General features: G+C 44.2%; 1 protein-coding gene across 11 annotated transcripts in view; it reads right to left on the bottom strand.

Moving 5' to 3' along the window:
- LOC137363487 (uncharacterized) overlaps positions 1-18,166 on the bottom strand; it is a 296,432-nt gene that overhangs the window by 98,316 nt on the left and 179,950 nt on the right. For all 11 annotated transcript variants that reach the window (XM_068027298.1, XM_068027300.1, XM_068027301.1 and 8 more), the window contains one exon: positions 6,254-6,324. In XM_068027298.1, the coding sequence (XP_067883399.1) occupies positions 6,254-6,324 (71 nt within the window). The remainder of the gene's footprint in view (positions 1-6,253; positions 6,325-18,166) is intronic.

Here is an 18,166-nt window from a genome sequence, read left to right as displayed (position 1 = left end):
GTTTCAGACAGACCAAAGAGCGTCTTTCACCGAGTTGATGGTCCTCCAGCAACAGTTGATGTTTATCTTGGTGTGCGTCCCTGGGAACAACCGTAGAGCGTAGAGTAATGAAGCTGTTTGGGATGAACCGTGACAGAAACCACTGCATCCCTTTCCAGACCACAAGCAAAATGTTATACCAGGGCAGAAAGCAGGCTCCAGGAGCACGAGGTTGCTGGAGGCCTTAGTGTGGAGGTGGACAAGAGAAGAGACTCCATAATTACGTGGGGCAGGCCATGAGGCCCTTCAAGCACTGTCCTCAGAAGGGATTGGGAGCTGGTGGCCAGGGAGGTCAATTCCAAGCGTCTGGATCCAAGGACCTGGCAGCAGTGCCACCAGAAGTCTAATGACCTTACGTAATGGCCAAGGTCAGTGAACGCATCTTTACATGGTATCTCCAGTCCATCGCTCCACCAGCCTCTCTCAAGCTGCTCAAAGCACCACACCCCCCATCACTCACTCATCCCTCTCACTCAGGAGAAGCCTAACATCCAAGTACTCTGCCTCACCATCACACACCTACCAATGCTGACCCCATTACACACAGCCTCTTGCTTATCCAACATCCAGAACTGGATGAGCAGAAATCGTTCTCTAGCTACCAACTTCATTGCTCTCCCTGGCAGCAGTCTGAGATTAAGCTAATCTTTTCGCAACCTTGATGTTACATTTGACCCTGAGATGAGCGACCAACCTCATATTCGTGCCATCACTAAGACACCCTATTTCTACCTCTGTAACATCGCCCAACTTTGCCCTGTCTCAGCTCATTTGATGCTAAAACTTTCATTCATGCCTTCGTTACCTCTAGACTTGAATATTCCAACGCACTCCTGGCTGGTCTCCCACATTCTACCCTCTGTAAACTCAGGTCATCCAAAGATCTACTGCCCGTGTCTTAACTCGCAGCCAGTCCCGTTCCTTTATCACCTCCGTGTTCGCTGACCTACATTGGCTCCCGGTCAAGCAACTTCTTGATTTTAAAATTCTCATCTTCATTTTCAAATACTTCCGTGGCCTCGTCCCTCCCTATCTCTGTAATTTACTCCAGCCTCTCAACCTTCTAATTCTAATTCTAACCCTCCAAGATATCTGTGCTCCTGTAATTCTGGCCTTGATTTTAATCACTCCACCATTTGTTGCTGTGTCTTCAGTTGCCTAGGCTCCAACCTCTGGAATAGCCTCCCTACACCTCTCCACCTCGATTTCCTCTTTTAAGACACTTCGTAAAACCTACCTCTTTGACCAAGCTTTTGGTCATCTGACCTTATAACTCCTTTTGTGGCTCAATGTCATATCTTTTATAATGCTCCTGTAAAGTGCCTTGAGACATTTTGTTGCATTAAAGGCGCTGTATAAATATGTTGTCATTTCCACATAACTCCAGCTATTTAGCTACAGCAGGCACATCACCCAAACATATGGCAACACAGAACCATTACAATGCAGAAGGAGGCCATTCAGCTCACTGGCACTCTGAAAGAGCAATTCCCTCAGTTCCATTCCCCCGCCTTCTCCCCGTAACCCTGCACATTCTTTCTTTTCACATAACTGTCTAATTCCCTTTTGAATGCTTCAATTGAACCTGCCTCCACCACGTTCTCAGGCAGTGCAATCCAGACCTTAACCAATTGTTGCGTGAAAAAGTTTTTCCTCATGTCACTTTTGCTTCTCTTACCAAATACTTTAAATCTGTGCCCTCTCGTTCGCGATCCCTTCACGAGTGGGAACAGTTTCTCTCTATTTATTCTGTCCAGACCCATTATGATTTTGAATACCTTTATCAAATCATCTCTCAGCCTTCTCTTCTCCAAGGAAAGCAGTCCTAACTTCTCCAATCTATCTTCATAACTGATATTATTCATCCCTGGAACCATTCTCGTGTATCTTTTCTGTACTCTCTCCAATGCCCTCATGTCTTTCCTCAAGTACGGTGCCCAGAACTGAGGCCAAACTAGTGTCTTCTACAAGTTCAACATAACGTCCTTGCTCTAAGCCGCTATTAATAAAGCCCAGCTACTCTATGCTTTATTAACCGCTCTCTCCACCTGTTCTGCCACCTTCAATGACTTATGCACATATACAGCCAGGTCCCTCTGCTCCTGCACCCCCTTGAGAATTGTACCCTTTATTTTATATTGTGTCTCCATGTTATTCCTACCAAAATGAATCATTTCACATTTCTCTGCATTGAACTTCATCTGTCACCTGTCTGCCCATTCCACCAACTTGTCTATGTCCTTTTGAAGTTCTACGCTATCCTCCTCACAGTTCACAATGCTTCCAAGTTTCGTATCATCTGCAAATTTTGAAATTGTGCCCTGTACACCAAGGTCTAGATCATTAACATATATCAGGAAAAGCAAGGGTCCCAACACTGATCCCTGGGGAATTCCACTACAAACCTTCCTCTAGCCCGAAAAACATCCATTAATCACTACTCTTTGTTCCCTGTCACTCAGCCAATTTCATATCCATGTTGCTTCTGGCCCTCTTGTTCCATGAACTACAAGTTTGCTCACAAGTCTGTTGTGTGGCACTGTATCAAACGCCTTTTGAAAGTCCATGTACACCACATCTACCCTCTCTGTTACCTCCTCAAAGAAACACCAGCAAGTTAGTTAAACATGATTTTCCCTTAAGAAATCCATGCTATATTTCCTTCATTAACTTGCATTCGTCCATGAAGCTGAAACTGCAGCAACCAGATTTGACTAGCTAGATGGATAAAGAACTGGCTGGGCAACAGGAGACAGAGAGTAGCAGTGGAAGGGAGTTTCTCAAAATGGAGACGTGTGACCAGTGGTGTTCCACAGGGATCCGTGCTGGGACCACTTTTGTTTGTGATATACATAAATGATTTGGAGGAAAGTATAGGTGGTCTGATTAGCAAGTTTGCAGACGACACTAAGATTGGTGGAGTAGCAGATAGTGAAGGGGACTGTCAGAGAATACAGCAGAATATAGATAGGTTGGAGAGTTGGGCAGAGAAATGGCAGATGGAGTTCAATCAGGGCAAATGCGAGGTGATGCATTTTGGAAGATCCAATTCAAGAGTGAACTATACAGTAAATGGAAAAGTCCTGGGGAAAATTGATGTACAGAGAGATTTGGGTGTTCAGGTCCATTGTTCCCTGAAGGTGGCAACGCAGGTCAATAGAGTGGCCAAGAAGGCATACGGCATGCTTTCCTTCATCGGACGGGGTATTGAGTACAAGAGTTGGCAGGTCATGTTACAGTTGTATAGGATTTTGGTTCAGCCACATTTGGAATACTGCGTGCAGTTCTGGTCGCCACATTACCAAAAGGATGTGGATGCTTTGGAGAGGGTGCAGAGGAGGTTCACCAGGATGTTGCCTGATATGGAGGGCACTAGCTATGAAGAGAGGTTGAGTAGATTAGGATTATTTTCATTAGAAAGACGGAGGTTGAGGGGGGACCTGATTGAGGTGTACAAAATCATGAGAGGTATAGACAGGGTGGATAGCAAGAAGCTTTTTCCCAGAGTGGGGGATTCAATTACTAGGGGTCACGAGTTCAAAGTGAGAGGGGAAAAGTTTAGGGGGGATATGCGTGGAAAGTTCTTTACGCAGAGGGTGGTGGGTGCCTGGAACGCGTTGCCAGCGGAGGTGGTAGATGTGAGCACGATAGCGTCTTTTAAGATGTATCTAGACAGATACATGAATGGGCAGGAAGCAAAGAGATACAGACCCTGAGAAAATAGGTGACATGTTTAGATAGAGGATCTGGATTGGCGCAGGCTTGGAGGGCCGAAGGGCCTGTTGCTGTGCTGTAATTTTCTTTGTTCTTTGTAGTCAGCTACTTAACTAATCAGCTACTCTGCAGTAGAGCCTGTTAATCCCTGCCTAAGACTGTAAGAAACTTACTTTACTTTTTAACCCTACTTTACTTTCTTAATCCTGCTTTACTTTTTTAACCCTACTTTATCTAGAGGTAAAACCCAGTTAAATGCTACTGCAGACCAGACTTTTATAAAGATAACAACACTTAAAATCCCCACTCACCAAACTCGAATCTACACACTCAACTTGCAATCTGCACACGTTCACTGACATTCTGTCCTCTTTCCTGGATGACAAGGTGGCCAATAACAGGCAGGAGCAGAGCATAACAGGTGGGAGATAAGGATACCTGCACCTGCTGAGCCCTGCAAAGGAGACGGTTCCCTGCATCATGGGGCCGGTGCGAAATAGCCCATAGCTGATGTTGCTGAGAACTTTGAGGATGATGGTACGTTCTGACCTGGTAGAAACGGAGGCAATCAATGATTTCAAATGGAAATTGGATAGGCACTTAGGGAAATAAACATACAGGGCTACAGGGATAGAGCAGGGGAATGGGACTGACTGGATTGCTCTACAGGGAGACGGCATGGACTCAATGGGCCAAATTGGCTCCTTCTGTACCATAATGACTCTATGACTCTATTCCCCTTCTCAACTCCCAGCACAGCCTTCATACAGGTTTCTGGCATGATGAGCAAGCTGTAGCTGGTGTGACCATGAACTCTTGTTTCTCACTCCAGCCCCTTTCTCTCACACCTACCCTCCTCTTTCTGATTTTATGTTTTCAGGCACCCAAGAACTGTTGCCTGCCCAGTCACAACAACCCCTGAAGGGGGAGACAGCAACAGCACAGCACTAATGATCAGTTGAGCTGACACTTGCAGTTACTAGCTCAGGTATTGACAGTGCGCTTACCTTGGAGGCTGGTATAGAGTTGGGATCAGCACATAGCAGGTCACGAGGTACGAGTGGGCTGCAGCAAAGCCAAGGTAAATGATAGCTTGTTTGCCAGCTCACTGGAAGGCGAGGTCACAGACGAGGGTATGAGGATCACGATGGGTCAGCATACTGGAGAACATGGGCGGTCATGCACACTGAGATGCTGGCTGCATATGCTGGCCTGTCAGACAGCGTCCTATTACTGTCAGGAGCGTGGAGCAGTTTGGTTCCAACTTAGCAGAAAACATCATGCAAGCTTGCCCTCTCTGCACCCTCTGCTCCATCTCCCAGTTGTCCTGCAGATGTAGAGGCACTGCAACGGCAGCCCCCATATCTGTTGCAGCCTTTGTCACCTAATCCTCTGTCCTCCCTGTGAGGATACAGCAACATTCACTGTCACATCCAGGAACTCCCCACAACACCTCCAGAATATTTCCAGGGATTTTCTTATTGCAGAAGTTCTTCAAAATCACCTTACCTGCAACTTGGGTGCCTGGCCCTTTAAATCACATGTTCAGCTTGATCTTTGGTGAGTGACAAGCGAATTTATTCAATAGACCGGTGTGGTCCAAATTTCGTAAATGGTGTCACATCAGCTAATAAGGCTGTATGACATCAGGATAGCATGAGTTCAGTTGCTTCTAGAGCTCGAGGGGACACCCGCACGAGCACCCTTTTGAAGATGGTGCACTGTGGGGGCTGCAACAGAAGCATCCCAGGAGGGTGTTCGGGATCAGCAGAGTAATTGGAGGCATGCCTCACAAGTCCAGAACAAAGTACATCTGCTGCTGGTACAACACCCCTATGTCCAGACAGCATATATACCAGATGAATAAATGAAAGTGGCTTTCAACACAAAATTCTATGTGCCATATTCTTTATTCTTCCAGTTCAAAAGAAATGCTCCTGAAACTAGTACCTGCTCCTATGATGCTTTCACTTCCTGCCAAATAAGACTATAATTGAAAATGTTAAATTTATCGACTTTTTCATTTCTTCACCTGCCAGCTACAATTTATTTTGAAATAATTAAATGTTTCACACGTTCACCAGCTTTAACATATGAAGCTACATCAACTATATAGAAGAATTGGATATTGTTATTGGATCAGGATGCATGTGATAATGGTAATGGTAACTGTGTTGAATAGCTTGAGCATTTCTGTAATAATTGTCAGCAGAGCCGTTTCCAAATGAATAATCCTTCCGAGTAGCCTTCACATAAAAACTCCTACCTAAAAATCACTACTTTCGAGACTCCTATAGCATAACTCTTTTCCAAATGCTGCAATGAACTCTTATTCCATCGCTATCTTATATTCTCCAAATTGGATGTTTTGTTAGAAGAAAAAAATTGTTGGTTTTCAATGCAAATATTCTCTATCAGTATCTTCTTAATTATTAAGCCCAAAATAAAAAAAACATGATTAACTATTTCCCCTGCCAAAAAACATACATAAAAATCAAACCTTTACAGCTTCAAGAAGTTCTTGCACATTTGATGAATGAAACGACCCAAAGTCTCTTCGAGCAGAAGTCACTAATTTAAAAAAAGAAAAGATTTGTTTACAAGGTTCACAGAGGAATAATTAGCCTAGGTAATATTTGCACTGTTTCAATTGCTGATTTGTTTTACAGTTGGAAAGCTGGTTATATTTAATTAATTCAATCAAACTGTCAGATTTCACATGCATATAAATAAAAGCAAAATACTGCAGATGCTGGAAATCTAAAATAAAAACAAGAAATGCTGGAACCACTCAGCAGGTCTGGCAGCATCTGTGGAAAGAGAAGCAGAGTTAACGTTTCGGGTCAGTGACCCTTCTTCGGAACAGGGTCACTGACCCGAAACGTTAACTCTGCTTCTCTTTCCACAGATGCTGCCAGACCTGCTGAGTGGTTCCAGCATTTCTTGTTTTTATTTCAGATTTCACATGCATATCTCCAGCTTTGCAAGAGAAAAAAACTATTCTCAGGTGCCACACACATTTTTGTAATTTTACTCTACATAATTCATTAGAAATTTACATAAAATTGTTAGGAAATTTTAGAAATGCTGCACCTATTGAATACTTAAGAGTACAATTTTAACTTACCACTGGACACAAAAGTGACAATGTGAATTGACTACCTATTAGCAAAATCAGGAGATTTCAATTTCAATTGATTTCAATTTCGACGGCGAGACTGGGAGCTGGGATAAAGCAGTGGGGGAGGAGCTGGGATAATGAGAGGGCACACATTTAAAGTATTTGGTAAGAGAAGCAAAAGTGACATGAGGAAAAACATTTTCACACAGACAGTGGTTAAGGTCTGAAATGCACTGCTTGAGAACATGGGGGAGGCAGGTTCAATTGAAGCATTCAAAAGGGAATTAGACAGTTATATGAAAAGGAAGGTGATGCAGGGTTATAGGGAGAAGGCAGGGGAATGAAACTGAGTGAATTGCTCTTTCAGAGAGCCATTGGGCACGATAGGCCGAATGACCTCCTTCTGCGCTGTAACAATTCTGTGATTCTGTGAAAGCGGTGAGGGAGGAGCTGGGATAAAGCAGAGAGATTGGAGCTGGGATAAAGTGGAGAGAGCAGGAGCTGGGATAAAAAGCTGGAAAATGGAATTAGCTAGATAGCTCTGCCAGCACAGACACGATGGCCTCTGTCTGCGCCGCAAATTTCTGTGCAATACTGGTTTTATAGTTACTACAGATCAGTCATCCTTAGACAATATACAGCCTATTTTTAAATGACCTGTGCAAGTGAACCTGCATTGAACCTGCTGCCTTTCTGTGGGTTGTGATCTCAACCTGCTCGTAAGAGGCACCTTTCAGGTTTAACCAGGAAACTAATAGGACCTATGCAGTTTAAGCCCAGAAGTTAAAATCTCCCAGGTCCCACATTGTGAGTGATAGGATGGTTTGCCTCAGCCTCTGCCCGCATGATTTTCCACTGGCAGTTAAAATCAGGAGTCCACTTTTATGCCACAGCCAACCTCAAAGAGATTCTATGGATGTAACATTGCCCAACTCTGCCCCACCATCAGCTCATGCTGATGAAACCCTTATCCATGCCTTTATTATCTCTTGACTGGACTGTGCACTCCTGGCCAGCCTCCCACGTTCTACCCTCCTTATACCTGAGGTTATCCAAAACTCTGCTGCCTGTGCCCTACCAAATCCTGGTCACCCATCACCACTGTGCTCGCTGATGTACATTGGCTCCCAGTTAAGTGATGCCTCGATTTTAAAATTCTCATCCTTGTTTTCAAATCCCTCCACGGCCTCACCTCCTCCCTATCTCTGTAACCACCTCCAGCCCCACATCCCTATGAAATATCTGCCTCCTCCAATTTTGGTCTCTTGAGCATCTACCATTTTAATTACTCCACCATTGGTGGCTGTATCTTCAGTTGCCTAGGCCCTAAGCTCTGGAATTTCCTCCCTAAACCTCTGCATCTCACTTTCCTCCTTAAGAAGCTCCCTAAAACCTACCTCTTTGACCAATCTTCCGGTCATCTGCCTTAATATCTCCTTATGCAGCTCAGTATCAGATGTTGCTTTATAATGCTCCTGTAAGCACTTTGGAACATTTCATTATGTTAAAGGCACTATATAAATATAAATTGTTGCTGTTGTTGCAGAGGAGCTGGTATATGCACATCACATTTGAAAATTACAATTATTTGTCTTCACAGACTTCACTTTAATTGTACCCTGAAGAACGAATAATAAGTAAAATATTGTAAACTTTCAACTTCATGTTTGCCTAACAAATGTTGAAGATCTTTACAATGCCTTCATCATCATCCACAGTCTGAGACAAGTTCTTTTTGTTTTAGATCACCTCCCAAAATCATGCAGCAAAAAAATTACAAAAATTCATGGAATTTTGTATATAAATGGAACTGTTCATAAAGCATTAAATCCCTCCCTCCCAGGGTACACTTTGTACTTGTGTAAATCATGACAATTATGGATAGCTCCCTGGGAACAAGTTACTTCAAGCATGGTTGGCAACTTTCAAATTGTATTCAAGGAACATTCCATGGCAGGGATCCATGAGGCAGCTGGGGTGCATTTGAGTGCTAGATGCAAAGTAATGAATGCAGGATAAAGTACACAATGTATAAGACTGTGAGCAAGTGCGCTTCAGGTCTCTCAATTCCTATGACCATACTAACTTGCAATATTGGCATTCGACTTACATAGCATTTTAATACAAGCGTAATATATATATTGATACCAACTCACTGTAGAGAAAGCCATTAACTGCATTCCAACAGTGACTACTTTCAAATAAAGGACTTCATTCGTTGTATAGCACTTTGGGATATCCTGAGGTCATGACAGGTGCTATTGAAACGCAAATCAAATGTGATAGTCTTAATTCATGTGAAACTGTTCACATCACTTCCCCTGCTAGCGGCAGAACCGTAGCCATAATACTTCACCCAGATATAAAGCTCGGAGTTCTTTATCCAGCCAGGTTTACCAGAACAAAATATATGATTACAGTGCTGATGCTTTTCAGTTTGTCATATAGCACAGGTAAAGTACAAAAATTCTACGTGCCCATCATTAGGCTTTACTGAAATTCTAGTGACAACATTAAACTGTTTTACAGGCATGTGACTGCAACTTTACTTCATGACACTGGTAAATTAACAGCCAGAAGATAGATTATGGTGATTAAGGTGTGTACCCTTCATCAAATTAGAATTTTAGTTGTTAACTTTCTTTCTTATTTATGTCTTCCTGTTGTATCCTTGCTGATAATTTCTTTCTCCCTCCCCGTTCACTGTCTCAGGATGAACCGTACCTTGCACAACCTCGGCGTTCTATTTGACCCCGAGCTGAGCTTCTGAATTCATACCGTGCAGTCGCAAGGCCCACCTGCTTCATTCTCCGTAACATTGCTCATCTCTGTCCCTACAAGTCCATCTGCCGTTGAAATCCTCATCCATGCCTTTGTCATCTGCACAATTGATAATCTGCTGACTAGCCTCCCATTTCTCCTCTCTGTAAACTTGAGCTCATCCAAAACTCTGCTGCCTGTATACCATCCTGCACAGTCTGCTCATTAATCATCCCTGTCCTCGCTAACTTGCTTCTGGACTCCCAACAACTTAAATCTAAAATTTTCATCCTCATGTTTAAATCCCTTCCAGGCCTCGCTCCTCCCCATCTCCTCCAGATGTAGGACCCCGCACAACATCCACCCCTAACTGGACCGTCTTCACCAGAAGAATTCCACACCCACATCATGGTACCCTTTGCACTTACCGACGCAGATACATGTAACTCCAATTGTCTGATGAACAGTGCTCATGTTGGCTGAAATTCATAGGAACTGCTATTAACTGAATTGTGCCACGTACTGAATAGTGACTTGAAGCTAAACTCATCCACATGCCTGTGGCTGTGATGATCACAACAACCCTGAACATCTATCCATTCACATCATTCCAAGACAACATGAGCTACATTAGGTAATCTGCATTATATAGACTTATAAAGCAAATGACAAATGCCTTGTCTGCACGAACAAACAATTTCATCCCCTTAGACAACACCAACAGCATGAGAGGGCTGTGTAATTTTACCAGGTGACAGAATATCCATAGGTCAAGGGAGTTATGGATTGCAATCAGATGCTTCCATGCATCTACATTAGTGTAGTGGTTATGTGACTGGACTAGTATACCAGATACATGGACTAATAATCCAGAGTAATTGGAGCTCAAATCCCACCATGGCAGCTTGAAAATTGGAATTTAGTTGAGGGGGGAGAAAATGTGGAAATAAAAGATAAGATCAATAAAGGTGATCACCAAACTGCCTAACTAATGTCCTCCATGAAGGGAAACCTGCTGTCCATACCCAGTCTGGGCCTATATGTGCGACTCCAGTGCATTGCCAATGTGGTTGACTCTTAACTACTCTCTGAAGTGGCCTACCAAGCTACACAGTTGTATTCAGTGGTTTAAAATGAAAGCCTCCCACCACCTTCTCAGGTCAACCAGGGAAGGGCAGTAAATGCTGGCCTTGCTGGTGATGCCCACATTCCAAGAAAGAATTTTTAAAAATGCACTACTGCGCAATGCAATTCCCAACATAAATCAGAAAGGATTCAGTGGTCTATTTTAAAATTGACCAATAAAAATGAAAATTGGGAGAGATGTAAAACAGGCTGCCAATACACGACTGTCCATTTTACCGTATCAACCAAGTCAAAATTGTTTTCTTTTCTCACCATTCTCCAGCCAAGCTCAGGTGCAATCAGCAAAATAAAAGCAAAATATTGCGGATGCTGGAAATCTGAAATAAAAACAAGAAATACTAGAAATACTCAGCAGGTCTGGCAGCATCTGTGGAGAGAGAAGCAGAGTTAACGTTTCAGGTCAGTGACCCTTCTTCAGAACTGGCAAATATTAGAAATGTGAAAGGTTGTAAGCAAGTAAAGCAGGGGTGGGGCAAGAGATAACAAAGGAGAAGGTGTAGACAGGACAAGGTCACAGAATAGCTGACCAGAAGGTCATGGAGCAAAGGCAAACAATATGTTAATGGTGTGTTGAAAGACAAAGCATTAGTACCGATAGGGTGTTAACGGACTGAAATTGAACAGTACCAAGTACAGACATGAAAAAAGAGTGGGTAAGCGAACTGAACAAACTAAGATGAAATAAAATAAACATACAAATAAACACACAATCAAAAGAAAAAAAAAGAAAAAACAAAAAATAAAAGTAAAATGGGGGGCCCGTCATGCTCTGAAATTATTGAACTCAATGTTCAGTCCGGCAGGCTGTAGTGTGCCTAATGGATAAATGAGATGCTGTTCCTCGAGCTTGCGTTTATGTTCACTGCAGCAATCCCAGGACAGAGATGTGAGCATGAGAGCAGGGGGGAGTGTTGAAATGGCAAGCAACCGGAAGCTCAGGGTCATGCTTGCGGACTGAGCGGAGGTGTTCCGCAAAGCGGTCACCCAGTCTGCGTTTGGTCTCCCCAATGTAGAGGAGACCACATTGTGAGCAGCGAATACAGTATACTACATTGAAAGAAGTACAAGTAAATCGCTGCTTCACCTGAAAGGAGTGTTTGGGGCCTGGAATAGTGAGGAGAGAGGAGGTAAATGGGCTGGTATTACACCTCCTGCGATTGCAGGGAAGGTGCCATGGGACGGGGATGAGGTGGTGGGTGTAATGGAGGAGTGGACCAGAGTGTCACGGAGGGAACAATCCCTTCGGAATGCTGACAGGGGAAGGGAGGGGAAGATGCATTTGTTAGTGGCATCACGCTGGAGATGGCGGAAATGGCGGAGGATGATCCTTTGGATATGGAGGCTGATGGGGTGGAAAGTTAGGACAAGGGGAACCCTGTCGCGGTTCTGGGAGGGAGGGGAAGGGGTGAGGGTAGAGGTGTGGGAAATGGGCCGGACACAGTTGAGGGCCCTGTCAACCACAGTGGGGGGGGGGGGGGGGGGGGGAATCCTCAGTTGAGGAAAAAAGAAGACATATCAGAAACGCTGTCATGGAAGGTGGCGTCATCAGAGCAGATGCGTCGGAGACGGAGAAACTGGGAGAATGGAATGGAGTCCTTACAGGAGGCAGGGTGTGAAGAAGTGTAGTCGAGGTAGCTGTGGGAGTCGGTGGGTTTATAATGGATATTAGTAGACAGCCTATCCCCAGAGATGGAGACAGAGAAGTTGAGGAAGGGAAGGGAAGTGTAGGAGATGGACCATGTAAAGGTGAGAGAAGAGTGGAAATTAGAAGCAAAGTTGATAAAGTTTTCCTGTTCGGGGTGGGAGCAGGAAACAGCACCGATACAGTCATCAATGTACCGGAAAAAGAGTTGGGGAAGGGGGCCTGAGTAGGACTGGAACAAGGAATGTTTGACATATCCCACAAAAAGACAGGCATAACTAGGACCCATGCGGGTACCCATAGCAACACCTTTTACTTGAAGGAAGTGAGTGGAGTTGAAGGAGAAGTTGTTCAATGTGAGAACAAGTTCAGCCATGCGGAGGAGGGTAGTGGTGTATGGGGACTGGTTGGGCCTCTGTTCAAGGAAGAAGCGGAGAGCCCTCAAACCGTCCTGGTGGGGGATGGAGGTGTAGAGCGATTGGACATCCATAGTGAAGAGGACGCGGTTGGGGCCAGGAAATTGGAAATTGTCAAAATGACGTAGGGCGTCAGAAGAGTCACGGATGTAGGTGGGAAGAGACTGGACCAGCGGAGAAAAGATAGAGTCAAGATAGGAAGAAATAAGTTCAGTGGGGCAGAAGCAGGCTGACACAATGGGTCTGCTGGGACAGTCCTGTTTGTGGATTTTGGGAAGGAGGTAGAAGCGGGCTGTCCTGGGTTGCGGGACTATGAGGTTGGAAGCTGTACAGGGAAGATCTCCAGAGGTGAGTGACAGTCCTGTGGACAGTAGCTTGATGTTCGGTGGTGGGGGCATGGTCCAGGGGGAAGTAGGAAGAAGTGTCCGAGAGCTGGCGCTGAGCCTCTGCAAGGTAGAGGTCGGTGCGCCATACAACAACAGCACCACCCTTGTCTGCAGGTTTGATGACCATGCCGGGATTCGACCTGAGAGAACGGAGTGCCTCAAGTTCAGAGGGGGACAGGTTAGAGTGCGTGAGGGGGGCAGAGAAATTGAGACGACCAATGTCTCGCCGACAGTTTTCAATGAAAAGATCAAGAGTGGGTAAGAGGCCAGGGGGAGGGGCCCAGGTAGAGGGAGAATGCTGGAGGCGGGTGAATGGGTCTGCTGGTCGTGCGGAGGACTCCTGGCCAAAGAAGTGAGCCTGGAAGCGGAGGCGACGGAAGAAGAGCTCAACGTTGTGCCAAGCGCGAAATTCATTGAGGTGGGAATGTAAAGGGATAAAACTGAAACCTTTGCTGAGTACAGAACGTTCAGCATCAGAGAGGGGGAGGTCAGAGGGTATAGTGAACTTATCCTTATCTGTACTAATGCTTTGTCTTTCAACACACCGTTAACATATTGTTTGCCTTTGCTCCATGACCTTCTGACCTTGTCCTATCTACACCTTCTCCTTTGTTATCTCTTGCCCCACCCCCGCTTTACTTGCTTATAACCTTTCACATTTCTAATATTTGCCAGTTCTGAAGAAGGGTCACTGACCTGAAACGTTAACTCTGCTTCTCTCTCCACAGATGCTGCCAGACCTGCTGAATATTTCCAGCATGTCTTGTTTTTATTTCAGGTGCAATCAGACTTTGTAACCTTGTGTCCTGGGATACTACATGACTCCAGAAGATCACTTAGTCACTCAGGAATCACCTAGGACTTGCCTTTATAAGTCAAATATTGGTGGGACAGCTTAACTAGACTAACCCGGTGATCATTTAACTTTTTTCCATAGCTCCAGGTACTTGATGTTTACATGGTCTTGCCACCTCCCATCATTCTTGTTGAGTAGGTTGCCTGCAGAACTTGCAGTACTCTGTCACAAAGAAAGCTTCCGTCCTTTGCCTCAGTTTCTCCATCAGAATTTCTATGCCCCATCAGATAAATTAGGTATTTGTCCACTGTTGAACTGCTTGCAGACATGTTTGGTAAAAGAAGTGTGCTGCTTTGTCAACCAAAATGCCTGCCACTACAAGGTGCCGAAGTGCTTTAAATCCTGTAATATCAAACGATTTTCTAGCCAACAAAGGGCAGGCTACCAATCATAGACATGTTTCACATTAGGAGATCCCTGAGGTTATGGAAGTAGCGTTAACCTCAAAAATATACAAGGTGGCAGCAAATTACAGATCAGTTCTATGAATGATTGGTAATCAGAGGACACAAAGTTAAGGTAATTGGCAAAAGAACCAGAAGGGAGATGAGGAGAATTCTTTATTACACAGTGAGTTGTTATGATCTGGAATGCACTGCCTGAAAGGGTGGTGAAACCAGATTCAATAATGACTTTTAAATGACAATTGGATATATTTTTGAAAAGCAAAAATTTGCAGAGCGACGGTGAAAGAGCAGGGGAGAGCTGGCGCAGGCACAATGGACTAGATTGGCCCCTTCTGTGCTGGAACTGAAGACAAATTATTGACCTGGTTAGGAAATTGCTGAGCAGCAAGAGACAGAGAGTCGGGATAATGGGCAGGTACTTTAATTGGCAGGATGTGACTAGTGGCACCTGCAAGAATCTGTATTGGGGACTCAACTATTCACTGTAATTATTAACGACTCAGATGATGAGATAGAAAGTCACATATCCAAATTTGCCGATGACACAAAAAGAGGCGGCATTGTAAACAGTGTATACAGAAGTATAAAATTACAACAGATAATGACAGATTATGTGAATAGACAAAACTGTGGCTTATTGATTTTAATGTAGGCAAGTGTGAGGTCATCCACTTTGGACCTAAAAAGGATAGAACAGGGTACTTCGTAAAATGGTAAAATGCTAGAAACGATAGAGGTCCAAAGAGACTTGTGGGGGTCCAGGAATATAGATTATTAAAATATCATGAACAGGTACAGAAAATAATCAAAGAGACTAATAGAATGCTGACCTTTATATCTAGAGGACTAGAATACAAGTGGGTAGAAGTCATGCTTCAGCCAAACAAAGCCCTGGATATACCAAAATCAAAATCATGAGCTGTCTGGACACAGTAGGTAGGGAGAAACTGTTCTCATTTGTGGAAGGATCCAGAACTAGGGGACGCCAATTTAAAGTGATTGGCAAAAGAAGCAACGGTGACATGAGGAAACACGTTTTTATGCAGTGAGTGGTTAGAACCTGAAATGCAATGCCTGAGACTGTGGTGAAGGCAGATTCAATACAGGCCTTCAAAAGAGAATTGCATAATTATCTGAAGAGAAAAAAATTGCAGGGTTATGGGGAAAAGGCAGTGGAGTGGGACTAGGTGAGTTGTTCTAGCTGTGAAACAGCACAGACACGTCGGGTAAAATGGCCTCCTTCTGTGCTGTAACCATTCATGATTCTTTCTATGATTCATACCTGGAGTACTGTGAGCTGTTCTGGGCACCACACCTGAGGGAGGATATAATGGCCTTGCAGGGAGTGCAGCATAGATTTATCAGAATGATATACTTCAAGGGTTAAATTATGAGGAGAGATTACACAAAGTAGGGTTGTATTCCCTGGAATTTAGAAGGTTAAGGAGTGATTGGAGATTTCAAGATATTAAGAGGAATATGTAGGGTAGATAGAGAGAAACTAATTCCACTGGTTGGCAAGCGTAGGACTAGGGGAGTCTAAAAACTAAAGGTGGGTCTTTCAGGAGTGAAATTAGGAAACACTTCTATACATAAAGTGTGGTGGTTTGGAACTCTCTTCTGCAAATGGCAATTGATGCCAAATCAATTGTTAATTTTAAATCTGAGATTGATATATTTTAAGAACAAAGAACAGTACAGCACAGGATCAGGCCATTCGGCCCTCCAAGCCTGCGCCAATCTTGATGCCTGCCTAAACTAACAGCTTCTGCACTTATGGGGACCATATCCCTCTATTCCCATCCTATTCATGTATTTGTCATGATGTCTCTTAAACGTCACTATCGTATCTGCTTCCACCACCTCCCCTGGCAGCAAGTTCCAGGCACTCACCACCCTCTGTGTAAAAATCTTGCCTCGCACATCCCCTCTAAACTTTGCCCCTCGCACCTTAAACCTATGTCCCCTAGTAACTGACTCTTCCACCCTGGGAAAAAGCTTCTGACTATCCACTCTGTCCATGCCGCTCATAACTTTGTAAACCTCTATCATGTCGCCCCTCCACCTCCGTCGTTCCAGTTAAAACAATCCGAGTTTTCCCAACCTCGCCTCATAGCTAATGCCCTCCAGACCAAGCAACATCCTGGTAAACCTCCTCTGTACCCTCTCCAAAGCCTCCACGTCCTTCTGATAGTGTGGCGACCAGAATTGCACGCAATATTCTAAGTGTGGCCTAACTAAAGTTCTGTACAGCTGCAACATGACTTGCCAATTTTTATACTCTATGCCCCGACCGATGAAGGCAAGCATGCCGTATTCCTTCTTGACTACCTTATCCACCTGCGTTGCCACTTTCAGTGACCTGTGGACCTGTACGCCCAGATCTCTCTGCCTGTCAATACTCCTAAGGATTCTGCCATTTACTGTATACCTCCCACCTGCATTAGACCTTCCAAAATGCATTATCTCACATTTGTCCAGATTAAACTCCATCTGCCATTTCTCCTCCCAAGTCTCAAACCGATCTATATCCTGCTGTATCCTCTGACAATCCTCATCATTATCCGCAACTCTACCAACCTTTGTGTCGTCCGCAAACTTACTAATCAGACCAGCTACATTTTCCTCCAAATCATTTATATATACTACAAACAGCAAAGGTCCCAGCACTGATCCCTGCGGAACACCACTAGTCACATCCCTCCATTCAGAAAAATACCCATCCACTGATACCCTCTGTCTTCTATGACCGAGCCAGTTCTGTATCCATCTTGCCAGCTCACCTCTGATCCCGTGTGACTTCACCTTTTGTACCAGTCTGCCATGCGGGACCTTGTCAAAGGCTTTACTAAAGTCCATACAGATAACATCCACTGCCCTTCCTTCATCAATCATCTTCGTCACTTCCTCAAAAAACTCAATCAAATTAGTAAGACACGACCTCCCCTTCACAAAACCATGCTGTCTCTCGCTAATAAGTTTGTTTGTTTCCAAATGGGAGTAAATCCTGTCCCGAATAATCCAAAGATATTAAGGGATATGGGGCAAAGGTGGGGATATGGAGTTAGGTCGAAGATCAGTCATGTTCTCATTGAGTGGTAGAACAGGTTCGAGGGGCTAAATGGCCTACTCCTTTTCCTAAGTTCCTGTATGTTTCCTATGAATTAAGAGAGGAGATTAAAATTCATGAAGTTACTCTCAGGACTGAACAGCATTTACAAACACTAGTTCGGCCTCAGCTGGAATACTGCGCACAGTTCTGGGCGTCACACTTGAGGAAAGACATGAGGGCATTGGAGAGAGTACAGAAAAGATTCACGAGAATGGTTCCAGGGATGAGGAACTTCAGTTATGAAGACAGATTGGAGAAGTTATGACTGTTTCCCTTGAAGAGAAGGCTGAGTGGTGATTTGATAGACATATTCAAAATCATGAGGGGTCTGGACAGAGTATATAGAGAGAAACTGCTCCTACTTATGAAAGGATCAAGAATGAGTGGGCACAGATTTAAAGTATTTAGTAAGAGAAGCAAAAGTGACGTGAGGGAAAATTTTCATGCAGCGAGTGGTTAAGGTCTGGAATGCGCTGCCTAAGAACGTTGTGGAGGCAGGTTCAATTGAAGCATTCAAAAGGGAATTAGATAGTTATATGAAAAGGAAGAATGTGCAGGGTTATGGGG

The sequence above is a fragment of the Heterodontus francisci genome, chromosome 3, assembly GCF_036365525.1.
Source record: "Heterodontus francisci isolate sHetFra1 chromosome 3, sHetFra1.hap1, whole genome shotgun sequence".
Lineage (NCBI taxonomy): Eukaryota > Metazoa > Chordata > Chondrichthyes > Heterodontiformes > Heterodontidae > Heterodontus > Heterodontus francisci.
This window is presented reverse-complemented; position numbering and strand designations above follow the sequence as displayed.